This window comes from Quercus lobata, chromosome 2 (assembly GCF_001633185.2).
Source record: "Quercus lobata isolate SW786 chromosome 2, ValleyOak3.0 Primary Assembly, whole genome shotgun sequence".
Lineage (NCBI taxonomy): Eukaryota > Viridiplantae > Streptophyta > Magnoliopsida > Fagales > Fagaceae > Quercus > Quercus lobata.
Genome location: NC_044905.1, coordinates 20,221,423 through 20,244,622, shown reverse-complemented (window position 1 = coordinate 20,244,622; position 23,200 = coordinate 20,221,423). Strand labels below are relative to the sequence as shown.

General features: G+C 32.8%; 1 protein-coding gene across 2 annotated transcripts; it reads right to left on the bottom strand.

The window, feature by feature from the left end:
• Positions 1-2,011: 2,011 nt before the first annotated feature.
• Positions 2,012-17,187, bottom strand: LOC115974890 (ankyrin repeat-containing protein At5g02620-like). Of its 2 annotated transcripts, XM_031095442.1 has the most exons (5): positions 16,896-17,187; positions 15,215-15,823; positions 11,869-12,009; positions 8,873-9,402; positions 2,012-3,098 (listed from the first exon to the last, which is right to left on the bottom strand). In XM_031095442.1, exons 2-5 carry the CDS (start codon positions 15,789-15,791, stop codon positions 2,367-2,369), a joined length of 1,980 nt encoding a protein of 659 aa, XP_030951302.1. In that variant the 5' UTR covers positions 15,792-15,823; positions 16,896-17,187; the 3' UTR covers positions 2,012-2,366. The 2 variants fall into 2 exon arrangements, with proteins under 2 accessions (XP_030951302.1, XP_030951303.1); XM_031095443.1 differs by lacking the exon at positions 11,869-12,009.
• Between the last annotated feature and the right edge of the window lie 6,013 nt (positions 17,188-23,200).

The window sequence follows — 23,200 nt, the reverse complement described above, 5'->3', positions numbered from 1 at the left end:
TTCTGATACTAATTAGTAATTAGTTACAATTGCCCTCATTCTCGAGTTTGTTTAAAACTTTGTTGGACGAACTTAGGAAATTTGACAAGTTAAAAGTATCACTATAATTTTACTTTCACTCTCCAAAACTGTAAAAGAGTGCAATTATTGGATGCAATAACTATCCAATTTCTTGTTGTCACAAGGCAATCCTTCATTAGACATGATCTGATCGAATGGTCGGAAGGTCAAAGTTGGTAAAATTTCATATTTTGCTCTGAAATTATTGGATTTACCCTAATTTGACTAAATATAGCCAAGGTATTTGCAGAGGTTTCATAGTCTGAGTTCATGTCTCAATTGACATTAGTGGATTTTTATTGATTGTCACGTACAAGTGGTAATTCTTCAATTGTAATGAACTCTAAAATCTGAATATTAAGTGAGGGTGGGCTTATCCTTTAAGTTTTTATTATGCCACTCAATATTTTGTCTTGTGACATGGGCCTTGATCATGTGGGTGCTCATTTAGCCTAATCTATTACTTACCCATTAGGGCTTCATGATTGTTACCCAATTAAACCATTTGCCTCATTCTCAAAAAAACAAAAAAACCGTTTGCCTTGAAATTGGACGTTTTTCTTCTAAAATCCATTTTGTGCAATTCTGGGCTTTTATTGGGGAAGGTAGATCGGTTTCATTAAGGATGAGAGAAATAATATAAGTCATGAATCTTGATTTAATGAGAAAATAATGAGCTTGATCCGTGTTGCAAGAGAAACACGGTTTGTGAGCCCATTTCATGATGGCCATGAGCTCAATCCATTGAGTAGAAAAATATGTGGGCCGTGAGCCCATTCCATGAAGTTGAGAAATGTGAGCCATAACCATGAGAAACATCTAGCAAAAGTCCAATCCATGTGATTGGATGAATTTTGGGTTGTTTTGGGATTTAAATGAACTTGGCCCAAAACCCATTCTTTTCTTTTTATAAAATACGATGAGGTGGCATGTGTTGCCTAATGGAATGAGGCCACATGACGATGGTAAAAAAAAGAGACCTAACAATTTTTATGTAATGATTTTTAGTAATATACCTTAAGTACAACTTACGTTAATTAAACTCACAAAATAATTAAATCATAAAAATTTTAAACCATATATGGTAACCTTTTGTCCCTCTAAGATTTTAGATATTGACTTGAAAAAAATATGAAATTACTGAATTCATTATATAATTATTTTCAAATTTTATTAATTATAACTCATTTTTATGAAAAATAATAAATTATTATTTAAACTCTTTAAACAGTAGCACTCTCTTTGTGTACTTTTTTCTCATCAATTGAAAATTTAAAACTTTTGCTTTTTTATTTATTTATTTATTTATCTTTGTTCTTCTGGTATAACTTTTGAACATAAATAAACATTGATATAATAGGAAACATTTTCTTTATATATTTTCAAGTGAGGTTTGACTTTTTTGATATATAAAAGAGATATATCAACCAAAACAATAAAGATTACATAAAATCTTGTAGGAATAAAAAAAAAAAAATAAATAAATAAAAACCATCAAATAGAGGGGAATTTTTGGCAAGGTTGAGAGAGTTACCCTCACCAACTTGACTCTTTACCTTTGTCAATTGACAAAGTCTTTTATTATCAAATAAAAAATTTTGAGATTAAATTCAACCTATAACAAAAGAAACTTATTAATGTTATAATCATAAAACAGACACCATTACTTAGACTTCTAAAGAACTAAAGTCTTGTACAATGAGATATAGAGATGTGTGCGCATGCTTCATTGCATCTTCTTCAAAGGGATAAGTTTTCAAACTAATATGACAATGAGATATGATCGTTTTCTACCTTTTATAGAATTAATTAGCGATTAAAATCATGTTATATATACGTACTTTAAACATAGATTTATCAAAAAAGCACATCTAATAATTTTAGTATATGATAAAGCTATTGATCAGCAGTGTAACCTTAATAAAAATTATATTAAAAAAAAAAATGTGACTTAAACACAACCATACATATATATAATCTCCTGAAAAATGATAAGTTGTTCACAAACCAAAAACAATCAATCACGTAGAGGGCGATACAGCAAATTCCAGTGGACATTCTTATTTAAATACGGATACAGGTAAAAGATACAGAAAGTAAAAAAATAGTCTGCTGGCCGGAGCACTCCATGTTGTTGCGGTAAAGAGACCACATCGGTTCTGCAGAAAGCTTGCTGGAATGAAATCACACGACATATGACAGTGAGAGAGGATAAGACCAAGGACAAATTCAGGTGCTTTTGAGCCCACCGATTACACAATGAATATGTGAACATGTAATGCTTATGGTCAAAGTTGGACCTAGAGCTAAGACTCCTTCAAAATTGAAACCACCAATTTTTTGTTCATTCTTATAAAGACAGCCGCAAAGATTAAAAAAACAAAAAGAAGACCAATCCAATATTCAATGAAAACATTGGAATCATTGGATTGAGAGTGCTCGGGGACAACCTTGGGCGGTGTTAGTCCACCACCGCCCGACTTAGACGCCGAGCTTTTGGTTAAGACTGCACGCATGGACAAAAAAAAGGCACCGGTAATGCCGAGAAGAGAAAACTGAGTGAACGTGAAGCATAACGATGCGTATATGAGACCGATACTGCTACTAAGGCTAACATGGCCAATGCAAAAGTGGAATAACATTGAGAGCAGCGAAAACACAAAAGCGCAGGCGTTGAAAATCATAAATATTTTGAAATATTTATTTTCTCTTAAAGTAGCTTCACCGTCGTCGTCGTCGTTTCCACCAGGCACCTGTATGACCGCTGCGTAGGTGACACTTGCAATGATTGTGGCTACAACGAAATTGAGATCGATCATTTTCCGAATAGCTTCTTGTCTTTTGAGTCTTTTTTTTGTAGCAATAAGGGCTGTATCTTTCACCTTATTTTGCTCTGCAGTCTCATTTCTCTCTGTTTCTTGAATTAATTGCCCATGTCCTTCTGTATCAAGAGTCTGTACTTCCATAGTATGTCTGTCAACGATTCGTTCCAAACTCAATCTAATGTCGTCTCTATTCAACTTTGACATGAATTTTTCCTGCAAAGGAGTTTGAAGGGAAATTGTTAGGACACTGTCACTCAACTCATTTAGTACAGAAGTTGTTATGTTGCATGTCCATTTTGCAGTAAATTGCATCAGTTCACTAGTGCATCACCAATTCTTTACCTTAATGATACAGCACGTGTAGGTGTGAATATTTAGTTATGTAATTGAAGTGATTTAGTCAAATTGCCAGGTGTTGGGTGCACTGCACCATGAGTCCAGCCCACGTAATAGACATGCTCATTTAATGAGCATGTCATTCATGGTTCTTAACTTTTCTTTATTATGTACAAAGTCAGCATGGGTTGGTTGGCTTAGGCGTGTTGGACACGCTGAAGGAAGAAAGAAAAGAAAGAAGTAAAAGGCATGGTCATTCGGCTAAGGGAGAGCTGAAGGAAAGAAATTGGTTGAAGCAAAGTCAAGAGAAGTTGGCTTGCATTTATTGTGACTCGATGTGAAGAGTGTGAAAGGAAGAAAAGAAGGAAAAGATGAAAAATTAAATGGAGAGGCCATTCGGCCATTTGTGCAGGGGGAAAAGGAAGCGAAGTCCCAGAGTGTGGTGAGAACTAGGTGCAGTCTTGAAGAGTTGTGTGAGTGAGAGCAAGCAAAAGGGAAGAGAAAAATAGAGTGAATAAGAGAAAATACACAATAAGGAAGAAAACAGTGAGTGAAAAAAAAAAGAGAGTTTTTTCTTTACTCTAATTGTATCTCTAAGTGTTGTAATCTCTATTTTATATAGTGAAATTATTCGGAGTTTGTCCCGTGGTTTTTCCCTTCAAAGAGAAAGGGTTTCCACGTAAATCTTTATGTTTTTGTGTAGTTGTGCTTTCGTTGTGCTTGCTAAAATTTATTTACAATTGTAGAGAATTTTTCCCAACACCGAGTGCTTAGTGAAATTAACCAGTTCTAAATGTGTTGTATTCAGTTAGTTACTTGACAGTTATATGCTAAGTTATTTAGGAAGCTGTTAGTGACAAGTTTGGCAGGCAGTTACAAGTTAGTACTTAGGGTCCGTTTAGTTGGGTTGAAAAGGAGAGGAAAAACAAAAGGAGAGAGAAAATATTGTTTTCCCAATTTGGTTCAAGATAGAAAACAAAGAGAAGAGAAAACAAAGAAGTAAAGTACTCACCTGGGCTCAAAAATTTCATCTCCCCGATTTGGAAAGGAAATTAAGGAAAAAAAAAAAGCTCCAAACTTAAAATTAGGCATCTACCCCTCAAAGTGCCAATCTAAGCCAAGCGAATCCGGGTTGAGGAAAGTTGTTGTCGTCCTCTACGTAGATCGCTAGATGAGTCGTCGCCATCCTTCACCGTCCACAGAATCCCACATCAATCAACTCACCGCACACCATCGACTTCGCAACCCATGAAATCTTGCGCCAATCTCCTTCCTTGTATCTTCAACATCCTCTCTGTGACTTAGGCTATGTTTGGAAGTTTGGACGGAGAGAAGAATAGGAGGGGAGAGTAATGGAAAGAAGAGTAGAGGGGAATGGTTATCCTCCACCTTGTAGGATGTTTTTAAAATTAAGTAAGGGGAAGGGGAATAATTAACTTTTTCATAGTATAAAGTTGTGATTTACAACTATATTTTATGTTAGTTTTAATTCATTAAATTTGATTGTAATATTGTTCAATTTTTTCCCTGTATTTTTGTGGTATTTAATGTAAGGGCTGTGTGTGAGAGTTTGGTGAAGAATTTGTGAACATGTGGATTTTGTGACTTGCAAGCGACTGGCTCGCGACTGTTGACCCGCAAAACAGGCCACGTGAGAAGCGCATGCTGGAATTTAAAGAGTCTTTGACTGGCTGAATTTCACGAGTCATTCATGATTCAGGCCAAGTCGAAAGTGACCCATGAAACTCTCTGCCTAATTATTTTTTAGTGTCTTTTTTCATTCTTTTCCAACACTATACAAACCCTTCATTACAAACGAAACTTTCTACCTAATTATTTTTGAGTGTGTCTTTTCTCATTCTTTACCAACACTATATAAACTTTCATTACTCACAAAACTCTCTACCTGATTATTTTGATTGTGTATTTTCTTATTCTTTACCAACACTATATAAACCCTCATTACCCACGAAATGTAAGAAGCAGAAGGAGTATTTACAAGAAACTATTAAGAGAGAAACCCTTAGCCAAACACTTGAGAGTTAGAGATTGTTTACCCACAATTCTCTATATCATTTCTTTAGAGTTTCCATTTACTCCTACCTTTCCATCTACACATTTTTTAGAGGTTCCTAACCCAAACACTTATCTCACTCATTTTGAGTGTTGAGAGAAGTTTTGGTGCCTATGGGAAGCATTGGAAGAAGCCATTGAATGGCGAATGCAATCGGACAGAGTTGCAGGATCCAAATAACTAGTGAAGACAAGACTCTGAGAACTCTGTTAGTAGCAGGAACTTGGAGGGCTCAAGTACATTGAATAGATTAGGCTTAAAGGGTCTTTTTGATATTCGTATACTTCAACTTATTCACTAGTGGATCGATTTCTGCTTAGAGGGCCGCAAAGAGGTTTTTCGCCGAGTACTTCGGTTTCCTCTTTGATAACATGCCTCAATGTTATCTTGTATTTGCATCTCTCTTCCCTACTTTTTAAGCTTTACATTTATTGCTTATTGTACTTGCTTATGCATTAGAGTAGTGTTTCGATTTATTGCGCTTCATTAATAAAAGTAATTAAATTATAATTTAAAATTGGGAGTCTAAACAAGCATTAGTGTTTTCATACTAATTGAGCTTTCACATAATTTGTAATTTTGTTAATATGATAAGGATAAATTTAGTAATTCATTTGATCAAGCATTTTTACACTCTACTCTCCCTCCAAATCTCTCCAATTTTGGGGAATTAAAAATGAGGGGTTAGAAGTAATTAGAACCCCTCCAAATCTCTCCCCCTCCTCCCTTAAAAAACATCTAAATAAGGTAATTTAACTTACTCTCCCTCCCTCTACTCTCCTCCCTTCTATTCCCCCTCCATCCAAACAAGCTATTAGTTACCAGATCTATATATGGGCAGACGATGAATTGCTCTCACTAGAATGTGTTTTTTTTCTCTCTCCTATGTGTGCAACAGTTTATAGATATATATATATATATATATATTTTAAAATTGTGTGGGTATTGTTTTTAGAGAAATGCTAAGTGCACAACATTTTCATAATGAATTCTAAGTAGCAAGTTATTATTAGCTGTTATTAGTGAGCAAAAGAGTAATTTTAGCTATAAGTTCAAACTAAAACCAATAATAACTAATCACTTAGGATTTGTTGTGAAAACTGAAAATATTGTGAAAATATTGTAGGCGTAACACTTCTTTTTTGCATAAGAAATAATTTGTGTTATTTTCCTAAAACATTTTTAAAAAATTGAGTAATTAAACAAAAATAGATTAATATGCTTATAAATGTATTTATATGTTTATGGGTAGTATAATATAAAAAATAATAATAATAATGTTTTCTAGAATAGGGGGCATGAAATAAATTTCTACAAATTACATTTTCCATTTCCTTATTTTTCTTCCCAACCAAACAAAGGAGTTTTCTATCCCTCCACTTTCCATCCTCTCAACCAAACACACATGAGGAAAATTAAAATTTCTTCTATCCCCCTTCAACTTTCTATCCCTCCCATTTTATATTTTCCCACTTTTTTACTACTCCTACCGAACATACCCTTAGTGAAAGCATAGCCTAAGCCACTATTAAGGTTAGCTTCTGGTTGAATGAGACTTATTCATAAAATATACAAAACTCTACTTCTCTTCATCTCAATATCTTTGTAATTTCCTTTTTCCAGTTCTTGGAGGTTAATTGTCCTCGAATTTAATCCCTATTCATAAATCCTTAAGAACCAGTAGGGTCTTATTAGAATTGTAATTAAATAATGCCTAAGCATTAGCATTAGGTGTGCTAAAACACCCAAAATGCTATTTTAGCACAACAAACAACATAAATCAAGCTCCATCCAATGTGCCATTTTTAATTTTTTTTGCAAATATGCTACAATGATCTACTACTGATTTTTAATATCTCCCTCTCTCTCTCTCTCTCTCTCTCTCTCTCTCTCTCTCAAACCAACCATGCAACCCTTATGGCCAATTGCTTAGGTGGTGGGTTGTTTTCGATGGTTCTGGTGAGTTTTTTAAAGTGATTCCTGCTACTCTCTCTCCCTTTGCAACCTTGACTTTTGGTGGTTGGTGAGATCGGTGGTGAGATTAGCATGCGTTGTGGGTTTGTGGTGGTTGTTGAGGTGGGTTTGCTATGGGTGTTTGTTTGTTTTTTTCTTTCCTTTGTGTGTGTGTGTGTGTGTGTGTGTGTGTGTGTGTGTGTGTGTGTGTGTGTGGCAATGGTGGTTGTTATGGCTAGTGTTTTTATAGCTGGTTGTGGCAGTGGTTAGCTTTAGGGTTGGTTATTGTATATTATTTTAAGGGGTTGTTGTATATTATTTTAATAGGTTGTATGTTAAAATAGTAGATGAGATGTAAAATGTATTGTTATGCAATGTGTTAAAATAAATAAAGTAATTTTTTAGTGTGCTAAATCAAGTTTTTTTTTTTCCTTAGAATAACTATATAGAGTTCTTAGGGAGTAAAAACAATCACAAAATAGTTAAGGAACACAAGAAAAGTTCACAATAATTTCACAACATTCCTAAATTAGTCTATCACCTCACATATGGTCTCACCATTCGTGCGATTAAAATTTTTTGTAATACTAATTTGATAATGTTGTGAACTTTTGTTGTGTTCCTAAGCATGACTCTTCTTAAAATCTTATTCTCATTCATTTCAAAATGAATGAGAATAATTTAGAAAATAGTGAAATTACCGCTAAAACTCTAGAGAATCTTAATCTCCCTAATCACACATATAAATGACAAAGAGTCTAATATGGGATAAAATAAAAATTAATAAGAACACAAGAACACTCTAAATTTTATGGCCAAAATATACTTTGCATTGTTAAAACTTAGCCCTAGATCAATTTTTTTATTTGAAGTTTAAAAGTGGTCACTTTTAATCATTAATAAGCTTAAAATGATCGCTTTTGGTCCTAAAAATACTTAAGGTGGTCGATTTTAGTTCCTAACAAATATAAAGTGATTGCTTTTAATCCCTATGGATTGATAGTGTTTCTAACGAAGACATTCTAGGATTAGAATCCATCCCTAGTTATCAAATTTAAAATTTAAAAAACAAGAAGAAAAGAAAAGGCAAGACAAGAAGACTTAGTTACACAAATTAAAGAATCAAAAAAAATTATGAGGTATGATTAGGTAAAGTGAGGCAAGTAATAAGAGAGAGAGGTATTACATAAAATTTGTAAAACATAGAAGCGTATCATGGACATTTCAATCAATTTCATTTCATTCCATCTAATTTCTCCCAATTTTGAAAATGAAAAATTGAGTTTTGAGAGAAAAATAAACTCCAAACAAAAGAATATAAATGTTAAAAATTCTTTGTATTCCATTCATTTTTATCATTTTCCATCTCCAAATGGGAGGAATTTTGTTAAATTACCAATTCTAACACTCTTTCTCATGCATGGGAGAGTGGAGGTGATAGGGATCAAGCTAGAATCTCATACTTTGACACTATGTTAAGTTAACAATTCTCCAAAAAACTAAAATTGAAAGAAAATGGTAAATTTAATCATTTAACCATATAATTCTAACAAAATTTTCTTGATAAAACTATAATTTTGCATCAATTGTGTTCAGTGTACCGTTTAAGATTTACGGGGCTTACCTTTTTTCCTGACTTAAGACGATAAACTGATTGAATAATGTCAACTGTACTCATCCCTGCCTTGTTCATAGCCATCCAATCGATTCTCCTGTCTTTTACCAACATCATTAATAGTGCATAACGCCCTTCCATGGCAGCCAGATGAAAAGGGGTGTTTCCTTCCTTATCTTGCTGATTTATGAGATCCTCAGTAGCCAATGTTTGTAGGAAGACCTTCACCAGTTTACTATTTCCACTTTCTGCAGCAAGATGAAGAGCTGTCCTATCTTTCTTGTCCAACAATTCACAACTATCTGGACATTCTGTAATAAGTGTTCTTGTTACGTCAACATGCCCTTCTTTTGCCGAAATGTGAAGGGCAGACATGCCTGCCTTTTCCTTTATGTAAACAAGGGACATGTTCTTTTTCAAAAATAGATTGACAAATTTTGCATTGCCAAAATGTGCAGCATAATGAAGAGGAATCCAGCCAAAGTCATCCGCTTCTACAATTGCAGATGGACAAGCTTCTAACAACTTACCCACAAAATCTACAGAAAGATAAAGAAAAGATCAAGTAGCAAAAGAATGGTAATGTCGATAGATATGTGTGAAGAAATCTATATATACATAGTTAAAGCTCAGAGAAAACCAAATTAAAATCTAACTTGAATTTCAATTATGAGCCATCACACATGTGTTCTATTTAATTTTTAATTTTTGTGCCAAGCGAATTATTTGTGTAAAAATCGAAAAATTCAAATCCAATTAGATTTAAATTTAGATTTAAATTATAGTTCAATTTTGTGTCACATGCCCATCTACTTTTTTTTTATGAGAAATGAATTATTGGATGCAAAAACTGAAGACTCTAGATCCAATTAAATTCTAAAATATATATATAATGAAAAACCGTTATATATTTTAGAAATCTATAGTTTAAAAATGGTGTAAGTTACCATGTATAATTTCAACATTTTCTAAAAAAAAATATTTTTTGAACCGTATAATTGTAATTATTTTTAATGCACCTGTGTATATGCATTGGATTACATATTAGTGCTAATAAAAGCTGAATCATTTGGCAGAATATTGTTGTCAACATAGTTTATTCTTACTTTATGATATGTGTGTGAAGAAATTTAGAGCTTCTATGAACTATGCTAAGCTAACAAAATTGAAGTATTTTCAAACTATAAAAAAAAAGTTTGATTTAAATTTTAAATTTCTTGAAACTTATATAATAAAAGTCTACCTAAATTAAACTATCCTTTATCATTTATCATATGCGATTGAACTAACTAATTAAAAATTCAATGTAAAAGAAAAGAACATATTTTACAAATATTATCGAAACTATCTTACAAATTAATGAGCTACTTGAAACTTTATTAGAGTTTCTCCTATATTAATTAACGATTGTAATACATATATATTAGATTAAGAAATCATGGATAGATGCTTAAGATAATTAAATTAGATATGTTCTTGAAATTTGGTAATATAGTTTTAATTGGAATAGAATTTCAAACTTCTTAAAAACTAGGTAATAAAGTTTTACCTAAAGTAAGCTTTAATAATAATAATAATTAATAAGACAAATTACTCTAATATTTAATTATAGTGTACACACTTGTTACAGAAAAGGCAATGTTAAATTTTATTTTAAATTTTTTGAAATTTTTTGTAGGAGGGGTGAGGCCGAGTTTGAAATAGAAATTGTGGGCCCAACCTAAGGAGGAAAGATGAAGAGACCAACCTCCCAAGGAGCTCAAGGAGCAAGCATTACTCGGGAATTACCAAGCAAGCCAATAGTACCAAAAGAAAAGAAACCGAGGAAGGTAGAAGAAAGGAAATATCTAGATAACGTAGTCATCACCTCCGCATTTAATGCATTATACCAACTCAAATGGCCACATCAATGAAGGAATGACTCTTGAACAGTAGCCTCACAGCTTGCAGCACATTTCACCACCTCCAGCACAACCTTGATGGGACAAGCATCCAAAGGAAGGCCCCTAGTTGTACAAGTTGAGGGCTAGGATACAATCCAAAGGATTATATAAGGAAAGGAAACCCCTCCAAATTAAGGGATGAGAAATTGAAAGAAAATAGAAAAACTGTGTAGGGAAACCCTGTATCTAAAAAACTTGAACTCAATACAAACATTGGCTCTTCAACCAAATCCAAGGAAGTGTTATTCCTAATTTGGTCTTATATGAATGATTTATTGAGCTATTTTCGTCTCAAACACAGCATTTAGATCATACGATTGCATTAAAAGTGACATCGGAAACCCATAACTCTAAACAAATTAATGGTATTGGGCCTAACAACCTAACTCTCCACCACCCTAAGTGGACCTAGTGTATTTTCGAGCCCATTAAGTTTTGCTAATAGAATTTTAGTTAGAGAAGAATTTCCACCTTAATAAAACTTACGTAATTGAGTTTTATCTAAATAAATTATTCCAATAATTAATAAGATAATTTATTTTAATAATTAATGAGAGAATAACTGCCAGCTTTATAATCCAACTTTTATTATATGATGATGTAATTGTTGTCCTATATAATTGAAAATTTTTAATATTTGAAAAATACTAAAATGCAAATTGCACCCTCTAAATTTGGTTTAAATTCATTTCAATTTTCTAATTTTACTTTTGTTTAAATGAGTCCACTAAATTTCAAATTTATTCAATTCAGACTTTCTATCCATTTTTTTTAATTGCTCTTAAAAAACTACTATTATTTTCACATAAAAAAATCTATAAAATTAATCAAAATATTTGCATTTAATTTTTTATGTAAGAATTTTTTTCCAAAAAATCTTTTTTTATTAGTTAATTGCATAATTAACGGCAATTTTTTTAATGAAACTGAAGAAAATGCCTGAATTGAATAACTTTAAAACTTGAAAAACTCAAATTTCATTCAGACTTAGAGGGTGCACTTTACAATAAGAAGTTAATAACCATGAAACAAATTGTCTTGAAGGGAGATGCAAAAATTTACCTAATATTGTCATGCCAAGTTTTGGAGCTTGTTCATTTTCTGAGTTAGAGAGCTTGAGAATAGCACGAAGGAAACGATAGATACATAAGAGAGTATGACTGTGCCAGTCAGCCTTTTCCTCTATGGCTTTAAACCGTTTGCCTAGAGGGAATAAATGCACAGCAGCAAAAGTTAGTGAAAACACGGTTAACAATCTATAAATTTTTATTTTTTATTTTTTGAGAAGATAAATTGTTTATTAGCCAATTTTAAAGACAATTAGCTGAATTGGTTAAATCTCCTTTGTTTGGGAGTTCAAAATAGAATCGAATAAAATGAAATATATTTAAGTAAAGAAAATGAATAGAATGAAATTAAGTAACCCTGTTTGGATATTTTAAAATAAAGAAAAGAAAATTAATGTAAATTAATGGAATTTAAGTAATTAACCTTGTTTAGAAGGAACATAGAGGGAAGTTGATGGAATTATTTTATAACAATATTACTATTAGAGTCCTATTTTAAAATAAATGACTAAATATATAAGGGTATTTTGGGAGTTCTGGTAAAAAAATTCATTAAATCTAATTCAATTCCCTCTAATAACTCCCAATTTTGAGGAGAATGAAAATTTGAGGTTTTAAGTAAATAGAGATGAATAAGAGTTTTTTCCTATTCATTCTATTCCTTCCCACTTATACTCTCAAATAAAGGAATGAACTTTCCATTCCCTTCATTAAAACTTCTAAACAAAGGAATAGAAGAATATTTTAGAATTATTATTTTCATTTCTTTCCATTCCATTTCATTTTCTCCCCCCAAAAGAGAGTTTACCCTCAAATAAGGGAGACGGTTCAAATTCTACCCACATAAAGCAAAAATCAATAAATTTTTAACATAATGATAAAGAGCAATAATCATAAAATAGACACTATAAATTTCAAATTCAATTGAAACTTAATAATAAAAAATCAGTTTTTAGAATGCAAAACATAACTGCTAAGATTTTCTTTTCCTGATTAATTTTCTTACATTTCAGTTATCTCATGTTGAATTTTATGATCCTTTTTGTATGTGTGTGTGTGTGTGTTTTTGGGGGTGGAGGTGTTAAGTTACTCTAATCTTCCTTAAAATTTAATTTAATAACATTGCGTCCAAACTTTGGATGAAATTACGCTTTTTTTTTTTTTTTAGGTTTCTATAAATAAATAAGAATTTAAAATAAAATCTAATTAGAAAAATGGCAGTATGAGAGTGCATGTTTTTATCTATTATATTTATAGTTTATACAATCCTCATGGGCAAGTGCTATTTCATCCGTAATTTGGACGACTGTCATTTCATAAAACCTTATGGGAGGATGGAATAATTGATCATTTTTTTAAATATTTTTATTTTTATAAAAATGAATATTTAATATTTTACATCTAAATAAATAAATAAAAATTAAAGATAATTTTAATATTTATATAAAATATTAATATTAAGGGTAGATGTGAAAAGAATTACAGAGTTTATTATATTTTCTATAATATTGTCTTCTTGACAAAGGATTTGTGAGGAAATTAAATAATAATAAATAAATAAATAAAGTTAAGGTTAGTGGCTTCTATACGAAGAGCTCATCTATATATAGTAGGGTTGGAAGTTTTGTGAGATAGGATTGTTGAGCATATAGGGAAGGTCAATTTAAAGTAAATTATACTTCACTTAACCTCTTGGAAGCCTTTATTTATAGAGGCAAATCTTTCACATTTGGTTCGGGTCAATTCAGAAGTTTTGTTAGAGGGGAAGGGATTGTGATCGGATATGGTTGGAAGTTTTGTTAGACAGGATTGTTGAGCATATTTTTTGCTGCTACATAGGTTGTCTGTTTTACAGATATAATTAGGGTACGTAATTCTTTCCCTAAAGGAAGTATAATTCCTTTTCTTTTTCTTTTCCTTTTTTTAAGCAAAACAAGGAGAATTATTAGCATATAAGATTTATATTGTAGATTAAGTAAATGTGTACAATGTTGTACACTTTTATGCAGATATATACAATATTGTCCATTTTTTTTATTTAAAAAAAAAAAAAAAAAAGATATAGCAAGAATTAGGGACGCAACAAGGATTCAAAGTGGGGGGAGGCTAAATATAAGTTCATTGAATTTCAAAACGTCCATTAACATCTTAATCCCATATTAATGGACATATCTATGATCGTGTTGCAATGAGCTAATACTTATTTCATCAATAGCAATTTTTTAAAATGTTGTTCAATGATTTTCAGAAAATAGAATATTAGTAATGACTTCTAATTTATTTGAATTTTCTTTTAAAAAAATCAAATATTGTAGTTGAATTTCCATTATCTACGAATTGTATAAAAGTTATACAAATTATAAAAGTTATATAAATTATAAGGATTTATTTTACATCTACGTAACATTCAAATAATTTCTTGACTTGTAAGTCATGAAAAAATCAATGTTTATTTGGTTTTGTTTGGGTCTAATTTTTGGAACAATGAATTTATAAGATAGGGAAATAATTAAGTATCTCAAAATTAATTAAATAAATAGTGGAATGAGTACTCTTCATATGTTATTTAGACATAGCTTACACCTTTTTTTAAAAAAAAAAAAATTGGATGAGTACACCTTTTATCATTTGTTACTTATCTTTTGAACCAAAAGTTGACACATATATACTCCATCTAACAAACACATGCCACAACCCCCACAACCCATTTAGGCCTTCCCCATTCACACAACACAACACAAAAATTTTATTTTATTTTTTTCGATGAAAACAATAGCCACAAGTTCACACACTATCAGTTACTAGCATTTATCAGTTGGCAAAACAAAAATTACTAACATTGCGTTGATCGCAATTCAAGAGAGGGAAGAGCATAGACTAGAGTAGTGATATGCGAAAAAAAAGATCCAGAGTGCTTTCATCCTCATAAAAATTAAAAATTGGCAGAGGATCTGCCTCACAGTTAAACAAAACAAATCTTAGAGAAAGCAGAGAGGGGACTGAGGAAAGATTTCAGAGAAGAGAGAGGTCAGATTGGAAGAGTCTGATATGCTATATTGCTATTCTTGTTATCTAGATTTGTGATTTGTTTGATCGGTTTTTTTGGGGACAACTAGGCAAAAGGGTAGGTCATATATATTTTCTATTTGGGTTTCATGGGTCAATTTATCTCAAAAGTCAAATTTTAAAAAATTTGGGGGTAGTTCTGTCTCTATCGAGAGTTGAAGTACTTGCTTCATGCAAATGTATACAATATCATACATATTTGTTATATGAAAAAATTTAAAAAAAGAAAGGGGGGGGGGGGGGGGGGTATACAGAGCGAGAGTTGAAGTACTTACTTCTTTGTGTACGGATGACAGCCGCATGCAAGACATTCATGCTTTTCCTTCCCACATTGGAGCATTCTGGAACAGCTTCTAGGATATGAATAGCAATTTTGTAAAATCCTCTATCCACTGCCAGGAAGAGAGGAGATTCCCCAGCATTATTTGTAAGAAAAGTCAAACTTGGGTCTTCCTTAACTAGTAACTGCATAATGTCATAATGATCATTTTTTATAGCCTCATGCAATGCTGTATTCTTCTCCAGATTTTCCATCCTTAGTAGCTCCATTTTCACTTCAACTTCTCGGTCATTTGCACTAGTTATTAGAAGCTTTGTCATGTCGAAATGCCCTAACCTCGCTGCAATATGTAGTGCAGTGTCGCCTTTCCAATTTTTCTCATACAAAAGTGATTGTTGTGAATCGATCGCGAGGATCCTTTTCGTGATTTGCGCATTTCCAGATTTTGCTGCCAAGTGAAGAACAGAGTTCCCTTCCACTGTCACCCGCCTGAGATTTAGATTCACACTACCAGCTTCATCAAAGAAACCATCATTCCCATCAATTGCAGCTTTGAACATTCCAGCATCCATTGTTATGAGTTTCTTCTTATCTCAACGGTAACCTTGTTTCCCAAAGATAAGCATGACACACGACACAACGACATTACAATTATTTTTTAAAAGAACTTACCTCAAATTAATATAAAAACAATAATAAATAACAAAGAAGTAAAATTGCACTCATAAAATGAATTTTAAAGTCAAAATTTCAGTAATCATTTTACATAAATCAAATACTAACGTAACTAACAGGACATACCATTTATTAATGTGATAATTTAAAACAAAATGAATACTTTTTTTTTGAAGAAAAACGAAAAACTTATAACAATTAAAATATATAAAACAAAAAGTTAAAAGGTTAAACTTGAAAGGTAAAAGTTCTTGTATATATGGTGTTACACGCACTTATGTTTTTACAACTAAAAACGTGACTTCAGAGCTGTAGAGGCCTTGAGGGTCGGGAAAAAAATGTGGAGAAAGGCAAATCAGGGGCGAGCCAGAGACGGGGGCGATTAAAAAGTAAGAATAAAATTAAAGATCAAAACTTAGAACCCATTAACATCAGATGTGCGAATTCACAACGCAAAAAAAAAAAAAAATTAAATTAAATGTGCGAGTGAGAGAGTAGACTTGTACAAATAAATGAATAAACTGAGAAAAGCAAGCTAAACAGGGGTGGACGAGAGAGAGAACAGAGAACTAAACGATTGGCGCAAGAGAGAGTCAGATATAAAGCAGAGAGAGTGAGCACAAAAGTTCGAGGGAAATATTTCAGCGAAAGATAAACAAAAAAATGCAAGGGAAAGATGAGTTGAGTGAGATTCCTATGAGAAAGAGAGAATCCAGTTTGAAGCTTCTAATTGGGTGTCAAATCATTTAAATTTAACGTGAGATGTTCACAAATTAGCTAGAAATCCAATTGAGTTCACTGAAACCTACATTTTTATCATAGTTTGTTAAAAAAAAAATTTATTTAATACATTATCAAAAAATAGACCAATCACTTTCTTAAAAAAAAAAAAACACCAATCACATTGATTTTTGTAGTAAAGTTAATCTCTTTAACAATTACCCAACAAATAAAAGAGAAAAAAAAATTTTAATTTTCATCCCAATACGTCTAAGGCTTACTTGTACACGGCGAAAAAATTGAAAAGTCTGAAACTTTGTCTCTCCCACACGGCCACACAGTTGCAGCAGTCTTGCAGAACAGAAAAAATCTTTCTTACAGACTAACACAGGTGACTCTCTCTCTCTCTCTCTCTCTCTCTCTCTGTCTTCGTAGAGGACTTGGGCTTTGCATTCTTCTTCTTTTTCTTCTTTCAGTTCTTTCTCTTTGCCTTCAGCCTCCTTCAGTCCTTCTCGCCACTGCACTGCCTTTGCCCTCTTCTTCATTCTTTTTTTAATCTTTTCAGATTTTAGTTCTTTGCTTTTCATCGGCGAAAATGGGTAAATACCCATTAAAAACAAACTATTTAGTTAATAGGGTCTGTTTACAAACTATTTATAATTTTAGCAACTCGAGTCTCAGAGACTCGATTTTGGGCCCTTAAATCGACTCTTAAAGGCTCGATTTTCATGGGTTGTTCCTGTCTGATGTGGCAGTTTATCCAGGTGGCGTCTACATGGAAATCGAGTCTCTAAGACTCGATTTCCAACCCAAAAATAAAATATTAATGACCACAACCCAAAATGCAGAACCAGCGGAAAAAAAAGCAGAAAGAAAGAAAAAAAAAAAAAAAAGAGAAGAAGAAGAAGGAATGGCGACACAGACAGATCCAGGTCGCACCGCGACCCAGGTCGCCGCGCGACCCAGGTCGCACCGCGAGACCCAGGTCGCCGCGCGACCCAGGTCGCGCCGCGAGACCCAGGTCGCCGCGCGACCCAGGTCGCGCCGCGAGACCCAGGTCGCGCCGCGAGACCCAGGTCGCCGCGCGACCCAGGTCGCGCCGCGAGACCCAGGTCGCCGCGAGACCCAGGTCGCCGCGCGACCCAGGTCGCACCGCGATCTGGGTTTTTTTTTTTTTTTTCTTTCTTCTTCGCGGTGCGATCTGGTTTTTTTCTTGATGAACATTCTTCTCTGGTTTTTTTTTTTTTTTTCTTTCTTCTCTGATGAACGCGTTGCTGTGGATTTCCTGCTGCCCTTGTGGTTTTTTTTGTTTTCATTTTAAATGTAAATCGAGTCTCTAAGACTCGATTTTCATGTAGGCGCCACGTGGAAAAAGTGCCACATCAGACAGGAACAACCCATGAAAATCGAGCCTTTAAGAGTCGATTTAGGGGCCCAAAATCGAGTTTCTGAGGCTCGAGTTGCTAAAATTATAAATAGTTTGTAAACGGATCCTATTAACTAAATAGTTTGTTTTTAACGGGTATTTACCCATTTTCGCCCTTTTCATCCTTTGTTTAAAAGTAAAAGTTTTGTTCCCATGTTTAAAAGTAAAGGTTTTGCACTTTACGGAATTGCACTTTCCAAGGATGTACTATGTGTTCAATTTTTCTTTGCTAAACGTACTATGTGTTGAATTTAGACAACAGGGGTGACTAATTTTATACCCTTTTCATTTTCATTGTCAGTAACTTATTGCTGTGGGCCCCTTAATTTGTAACTCAATTTTGTGAAGTTTCTGTGCTGTGCTTGTGCTTGTGCTTGACACCTTGTGCTTGTGCTGTGTGCTCCATGTGCTCCAAGTATTTGTATTTTCTTTGTTAAGTTTTTTTTTTCTCTTTGTATTGCTTTATTTTTTAAAATTCTTATAATATATTATTTATTATTATAATAATCAATATATTATAAACAATATATATAAAATTATTAAAACAAGATTGCGCAACAAAATAGAGGACGAGTTTCTCTCCAATAACTTAGTTGTCTACATTGAAAAGAAAATTGCTGAGAACTTTACTGTTAACTCAATACTTGATGACTTTAGTTCTCTTAAAGAGTGTAAGTTACAGTTTTGAACAAAAATGTTTAGTTTTTATGTTATTGTATGTTTTGCGACTTTGCCCATTTTATAGTTGATTAAAGATATTAAATTATTTTTTCAATTTTGTCTCATGGTTGTTTAATTTTAATTAAATATACTTTAGTTTATACATATTTAATTATAAAATATTGTGCAATACTATTTTACATTTCATACACACACCAAAAAAAAAAATTATATATAACCTCCAAATATAAATTCTTGGATCCGCCTCTGCTTTTTGTGTATCTCTCTTTGTATGTGAATGTGCACTGAGTATTGACTACTGAGAATGCATTTGATTGTAGTTGATAGGTGAATTATTATCTAGTTGGCTTAGAGTTAGCTTGCACTGTTGGCTTAGAAAATAATTTTGATGAGACCATTCGGATGACATTGCAAAAGTACCAACTTCTACTTTTTCTTTTCTTTTCTTTTTTCTTTTTTTTATACTCAACTTCTAGAGGTTATTTAGCTAAATATTGCAAAAAAACGTAGTTTATTGTTATTATAGATGCTATTCAAAATTATTTAGCAAATTAGCAAAATGAGGAGAGAGATTGAATTTTGGCAATACCGTTGCCAAAATTGTAAGAAAAAAGTATGAGAGAGAAGAAAGTTGAGTGATGTGATGGGGAGAGAAAAAAAAATGAATTTCGGTAATGAGATTATCGAAATTCTTGTCCTGTCTAGCCTTTACCAATTGTGGCAACCAAGTTGCCGAAATTGTGGGGAATTGAGGAGAGAGAAAATATGAATTGTGACAACCAAGTTGCCAAAAATGGGAGGGAAAAAAAAAAAGAATTGTGGTTGCCAAAATCTTGGGGAGGAATTAAGAAAAAAAATGTTACATCCACAATATTTTCACAGCAAATCACATGTGGTTAGTTGTTATTAGTTCAAATTTGAATTTAACACTGAGATTACTTTTTTAATCCAATAATAACAACCAGTAACAACCTACCACTTAGAATTTATTGTAAAAATGTTGTGGACATATCATTTCTAAAAAAAAAAAAGTGGCAATTGATTTGTGGCAATGGCATTGCCAAAATAGAGGGGAAAAAATTGTGAGAATGGATTTGTGGCAAAGGCATTGCCGAAATAGAAGGAAAAAAAAAAATTCTGGGAATGGATTTATGGCAATAGCATTGCCGAAATAGAAGGGAAAAAAAATTGTTGCAATTGGTTTGTATCAATGGCATTGCCGAAATAGAAGGAAAAAAAAATTGTGGCAATGGCATTGTCGAAATAGAAGGGAAAATTTTTTTTGAGAATGGATTTGTGGCAATGGTATTGCCGAAATAGAAGGGGAAAAAAATTGTTGCAATTAATTTGCCGAAAATTGGAGGAGAGAGAGAGTTGTCTGAATAAAAAAAAATAGTACACATATTCTTATTCTTAGTTGTTTTTTTTTTTTACCGAAGCAGTTTGGTTTGTGTATATGTCATGTTCTTTCATTTCGTATTGTAAAAGTACCCTATGAAACAAATAATGATAGATTCAAGTACAATGAGTACATTGATTCTTATTCTAAAAAAAAGTACATAGATTCTTACAATACGAAATAAAAAAATAAAAAATAAAAATGATTGATGCGCACGTTATAAACAAAAAAAAAAAAAAAAGTATATAGATTCTTACAATACGGAAGAAAAAAAAAAATTGATTGTACATGCTGTAAACAAGAAAAAAAGTAAAGAAAGTACATATTTTCTTACATATAGAATAAAAAAATGATTGATGTGCACGCTGTAAAAAAAAAAAAAAAAAAAAAACAAAGAAAGTACATAGATTCTTACACGGAAGAAAAAAATGATTGATATGCACACTGTAAACAAAAAAAAAATCCAAAGAAAGTACATAGATTCTTACATAGAAGAAAAAAAAATGATTGATGTGCATGCTGTAAAAAAAAATATAAAAAAATAAAAAAAATAATAATAAAAAAAAAAACAAAGAAAGTACATAGATTCTTACAATATGGAAGAAAAAAAATTATTGATGTGCACACTAAAAACAAAAACACAAAAACAAAAACAAAGAAATTGAGATTTTCGCAGAGATTATTTGCAAAGTGTCCCATCTGTGTTGTGTTGTATTTGGTCAATTGCGTATCTAATTTTATAGTTTATAATCTAATAATTTAACTTATATGAAACTTGCATCCTATTTAAACAGCACTAATGTTACTGAAATTTTCACGGTTCTTATTTTCTACTCTTTTTCTCCTAAAAATTCCATCAACCTTCTTCTCCACTCTTATTCCCCTCATAATTCTACCAACCATTTTCAATTCATGCATGCCATATATTCTACAAACAACTATAAGGAACAACACTTGCAAATATCTATCCGTTCTTTATCTCTTACAATGTGAGTTACATCTCTTAAGTAGTTACTTTTTTTATATATATAATATTCATGTAGATATGATTTAGGGGCATAGCTAAGCATGAAAATCTTGTTTTTTGTTAAATTATTTGTTCATGCAAATCTTGTTTTTGTATTATGTGTTTTGCAATATGAACTGATTTGTATGACATGTTTTAAATTATTTGTCTATGAATTCTTGCCTAAAATTTCATATAGCAAAAATATATTTCAAAATTGACATATATTTCCTTAAAGAAATACTTAGTTTGTTAGCCTATAATATACACGTATGCTATAAGAAAACCAAAAAAAAAAAAAGGTTAGTATATGCTCATAAACCTTAATATCTAAGTTTTAGGTATATAAATAATAAAGAAAATTATACGATAATAGAAATTTGTTTGATAATTATCGTATGAATGCATGAGAACATTATATAATCTGTCTTGTTTTAGAAGAAGCAAAATGAAGAGCAACATAAAATAATTAACGTAACCATAACAAATCCTTCTAAATGTTAATGTTTTGCTAAGTTACTTAAGAAAAGGGAAACAAAAAATAATTTTAACTACTATGATGGACAGTAATAAATTATCAGTGAACCAATTCTCTTTAATAGAATTCTCTCAGCTCTAGTTATTTAAACATTGAATATTTTTAATGGATTACCTTTTTGTATTGCATTGTAATAGTTGTTGTGGGGTCCAATAATTCGTGGCCCTGGCCCATTTTTACATTGGGACCCAAGGCCCGAGCCGAGGAAGGGTGTAGCCAAGGATAGGTAATAAAAGTCCAAATAATCTTGAGATACAGCCGAGGATGATTCTGTCCTCGGCATATCCGAGGTCTTCCTGGGAGGAAGGGCAAAAACGGTATAGGAACAGTTTGGAAAAAAATCTAAAATATCTATGTTAGTAGAGAAGGGTACGCTGGAAAGTATAACGACCAAGGACAAAGGGAAAGCTGCCCTTACTGCCATTCAATACTCTGCACCTGACAGAGCCATATTCCTCAACTTTTACAACCACCCCCAACCACTCTGGGTATGGGCTGATGGGACAAGTATCACTCCTGGAAAGTCGAACCCATACATGGACGTTGGATAAGGGATACAGGCCAGTATAAAAGGAAAAGTAAGCAATCCAGAGAAAGGGGCTGGGAAAAATGGCCAAAAACCAGAGCCTCTCAGCCCGCCTCCAGGAGAAAGACTCCTAGGGCGAACACGATTTAATTATGTATAAACACCACGAAAAACCCACCGCCTGGTGACTAAGGCCTAACCTTTCAAACCCACGCTCTATAAATGATATTGTTTGGGTCTTTTTACGTGCGAACCCAATATTATCGCGGGTCGTCACAAATTGAGTCCTTACAATTGGCGCCGTCTGTGGGGAAGGCTTGTGTATTGGCATAGACGGTAGGTCGAGACAATCCCCTTGTCATTTTTTAACAGCCGGTGGTAATGTTCTAGTGCAAAGCTTTACTAGGGGCTATGTTTCTTTACTAGGGGCTGCGCTTCGTAGCTTCAGCCGCACGGATGGTTCTAGGGGCTTAGCCGAGGAGCTAATTCCCCTCAAACCAAGGTCCCACGGCTTAGCCGAGGGGTTAATTCCCCCAACTACTTACAAAAATCAAGTTTTGGACAGAACCAAGGTATTGCATGGTCCTCGGACTCAAACCTATGGGGAAACCAACTACTTACAAAAATCAAGTTTTTGACAGAACCAAGGTATTGCATGGTCCTCGGACTCAAACCTATGGGAAAACCAACTACTTACAAAAATCAAGTTTTTGACAGAACCAAGGTATTACATGGTCCTCGGACTCAAACCTATGGGGAAACCAACTACTTACAAAAATCAAGTTTTGGACAGAACCAAGGTATTGCATGGTCCTCGGACTCAAACCTATGGGGAAACCAACTACTTACAAAAATCAAGTTTTGGACATAACCAAGGTATTGCATAGTCCTCGGATTCAAACCTATGGGGAAACCAACTACTTACAAAAATCAAGTTTTTGACAGAATCAAGTTATTGCATGGTCCTCGGACTCAAACCTATAGAGAAGTCAACTACTTAAGAAGAATTC

Coding starts and splice junctions, on each gene's coding strand:
- LOC115974890 (XM_031095442.1), bottom strand. CDS start 15,791: ATGGATGCTGGAATGTTCAAAGCTGCAATTGATGGGAATGATGGTTTC. Junction 12,010..15,214: donor TGTCATCCGTACACAAAGAA/GTAAGTACTTCA, acceptor TATTCCCTCTAG/GCAAACGGTTTAAAGCCATA. Junction 3,099..8,872: donor GTCTTAAGTCAGGAAAAAAG/GTAAGCCCCGTA, acceptor ACTCCTTTGCAG/GAAAAATTCATGTCAAAGTT.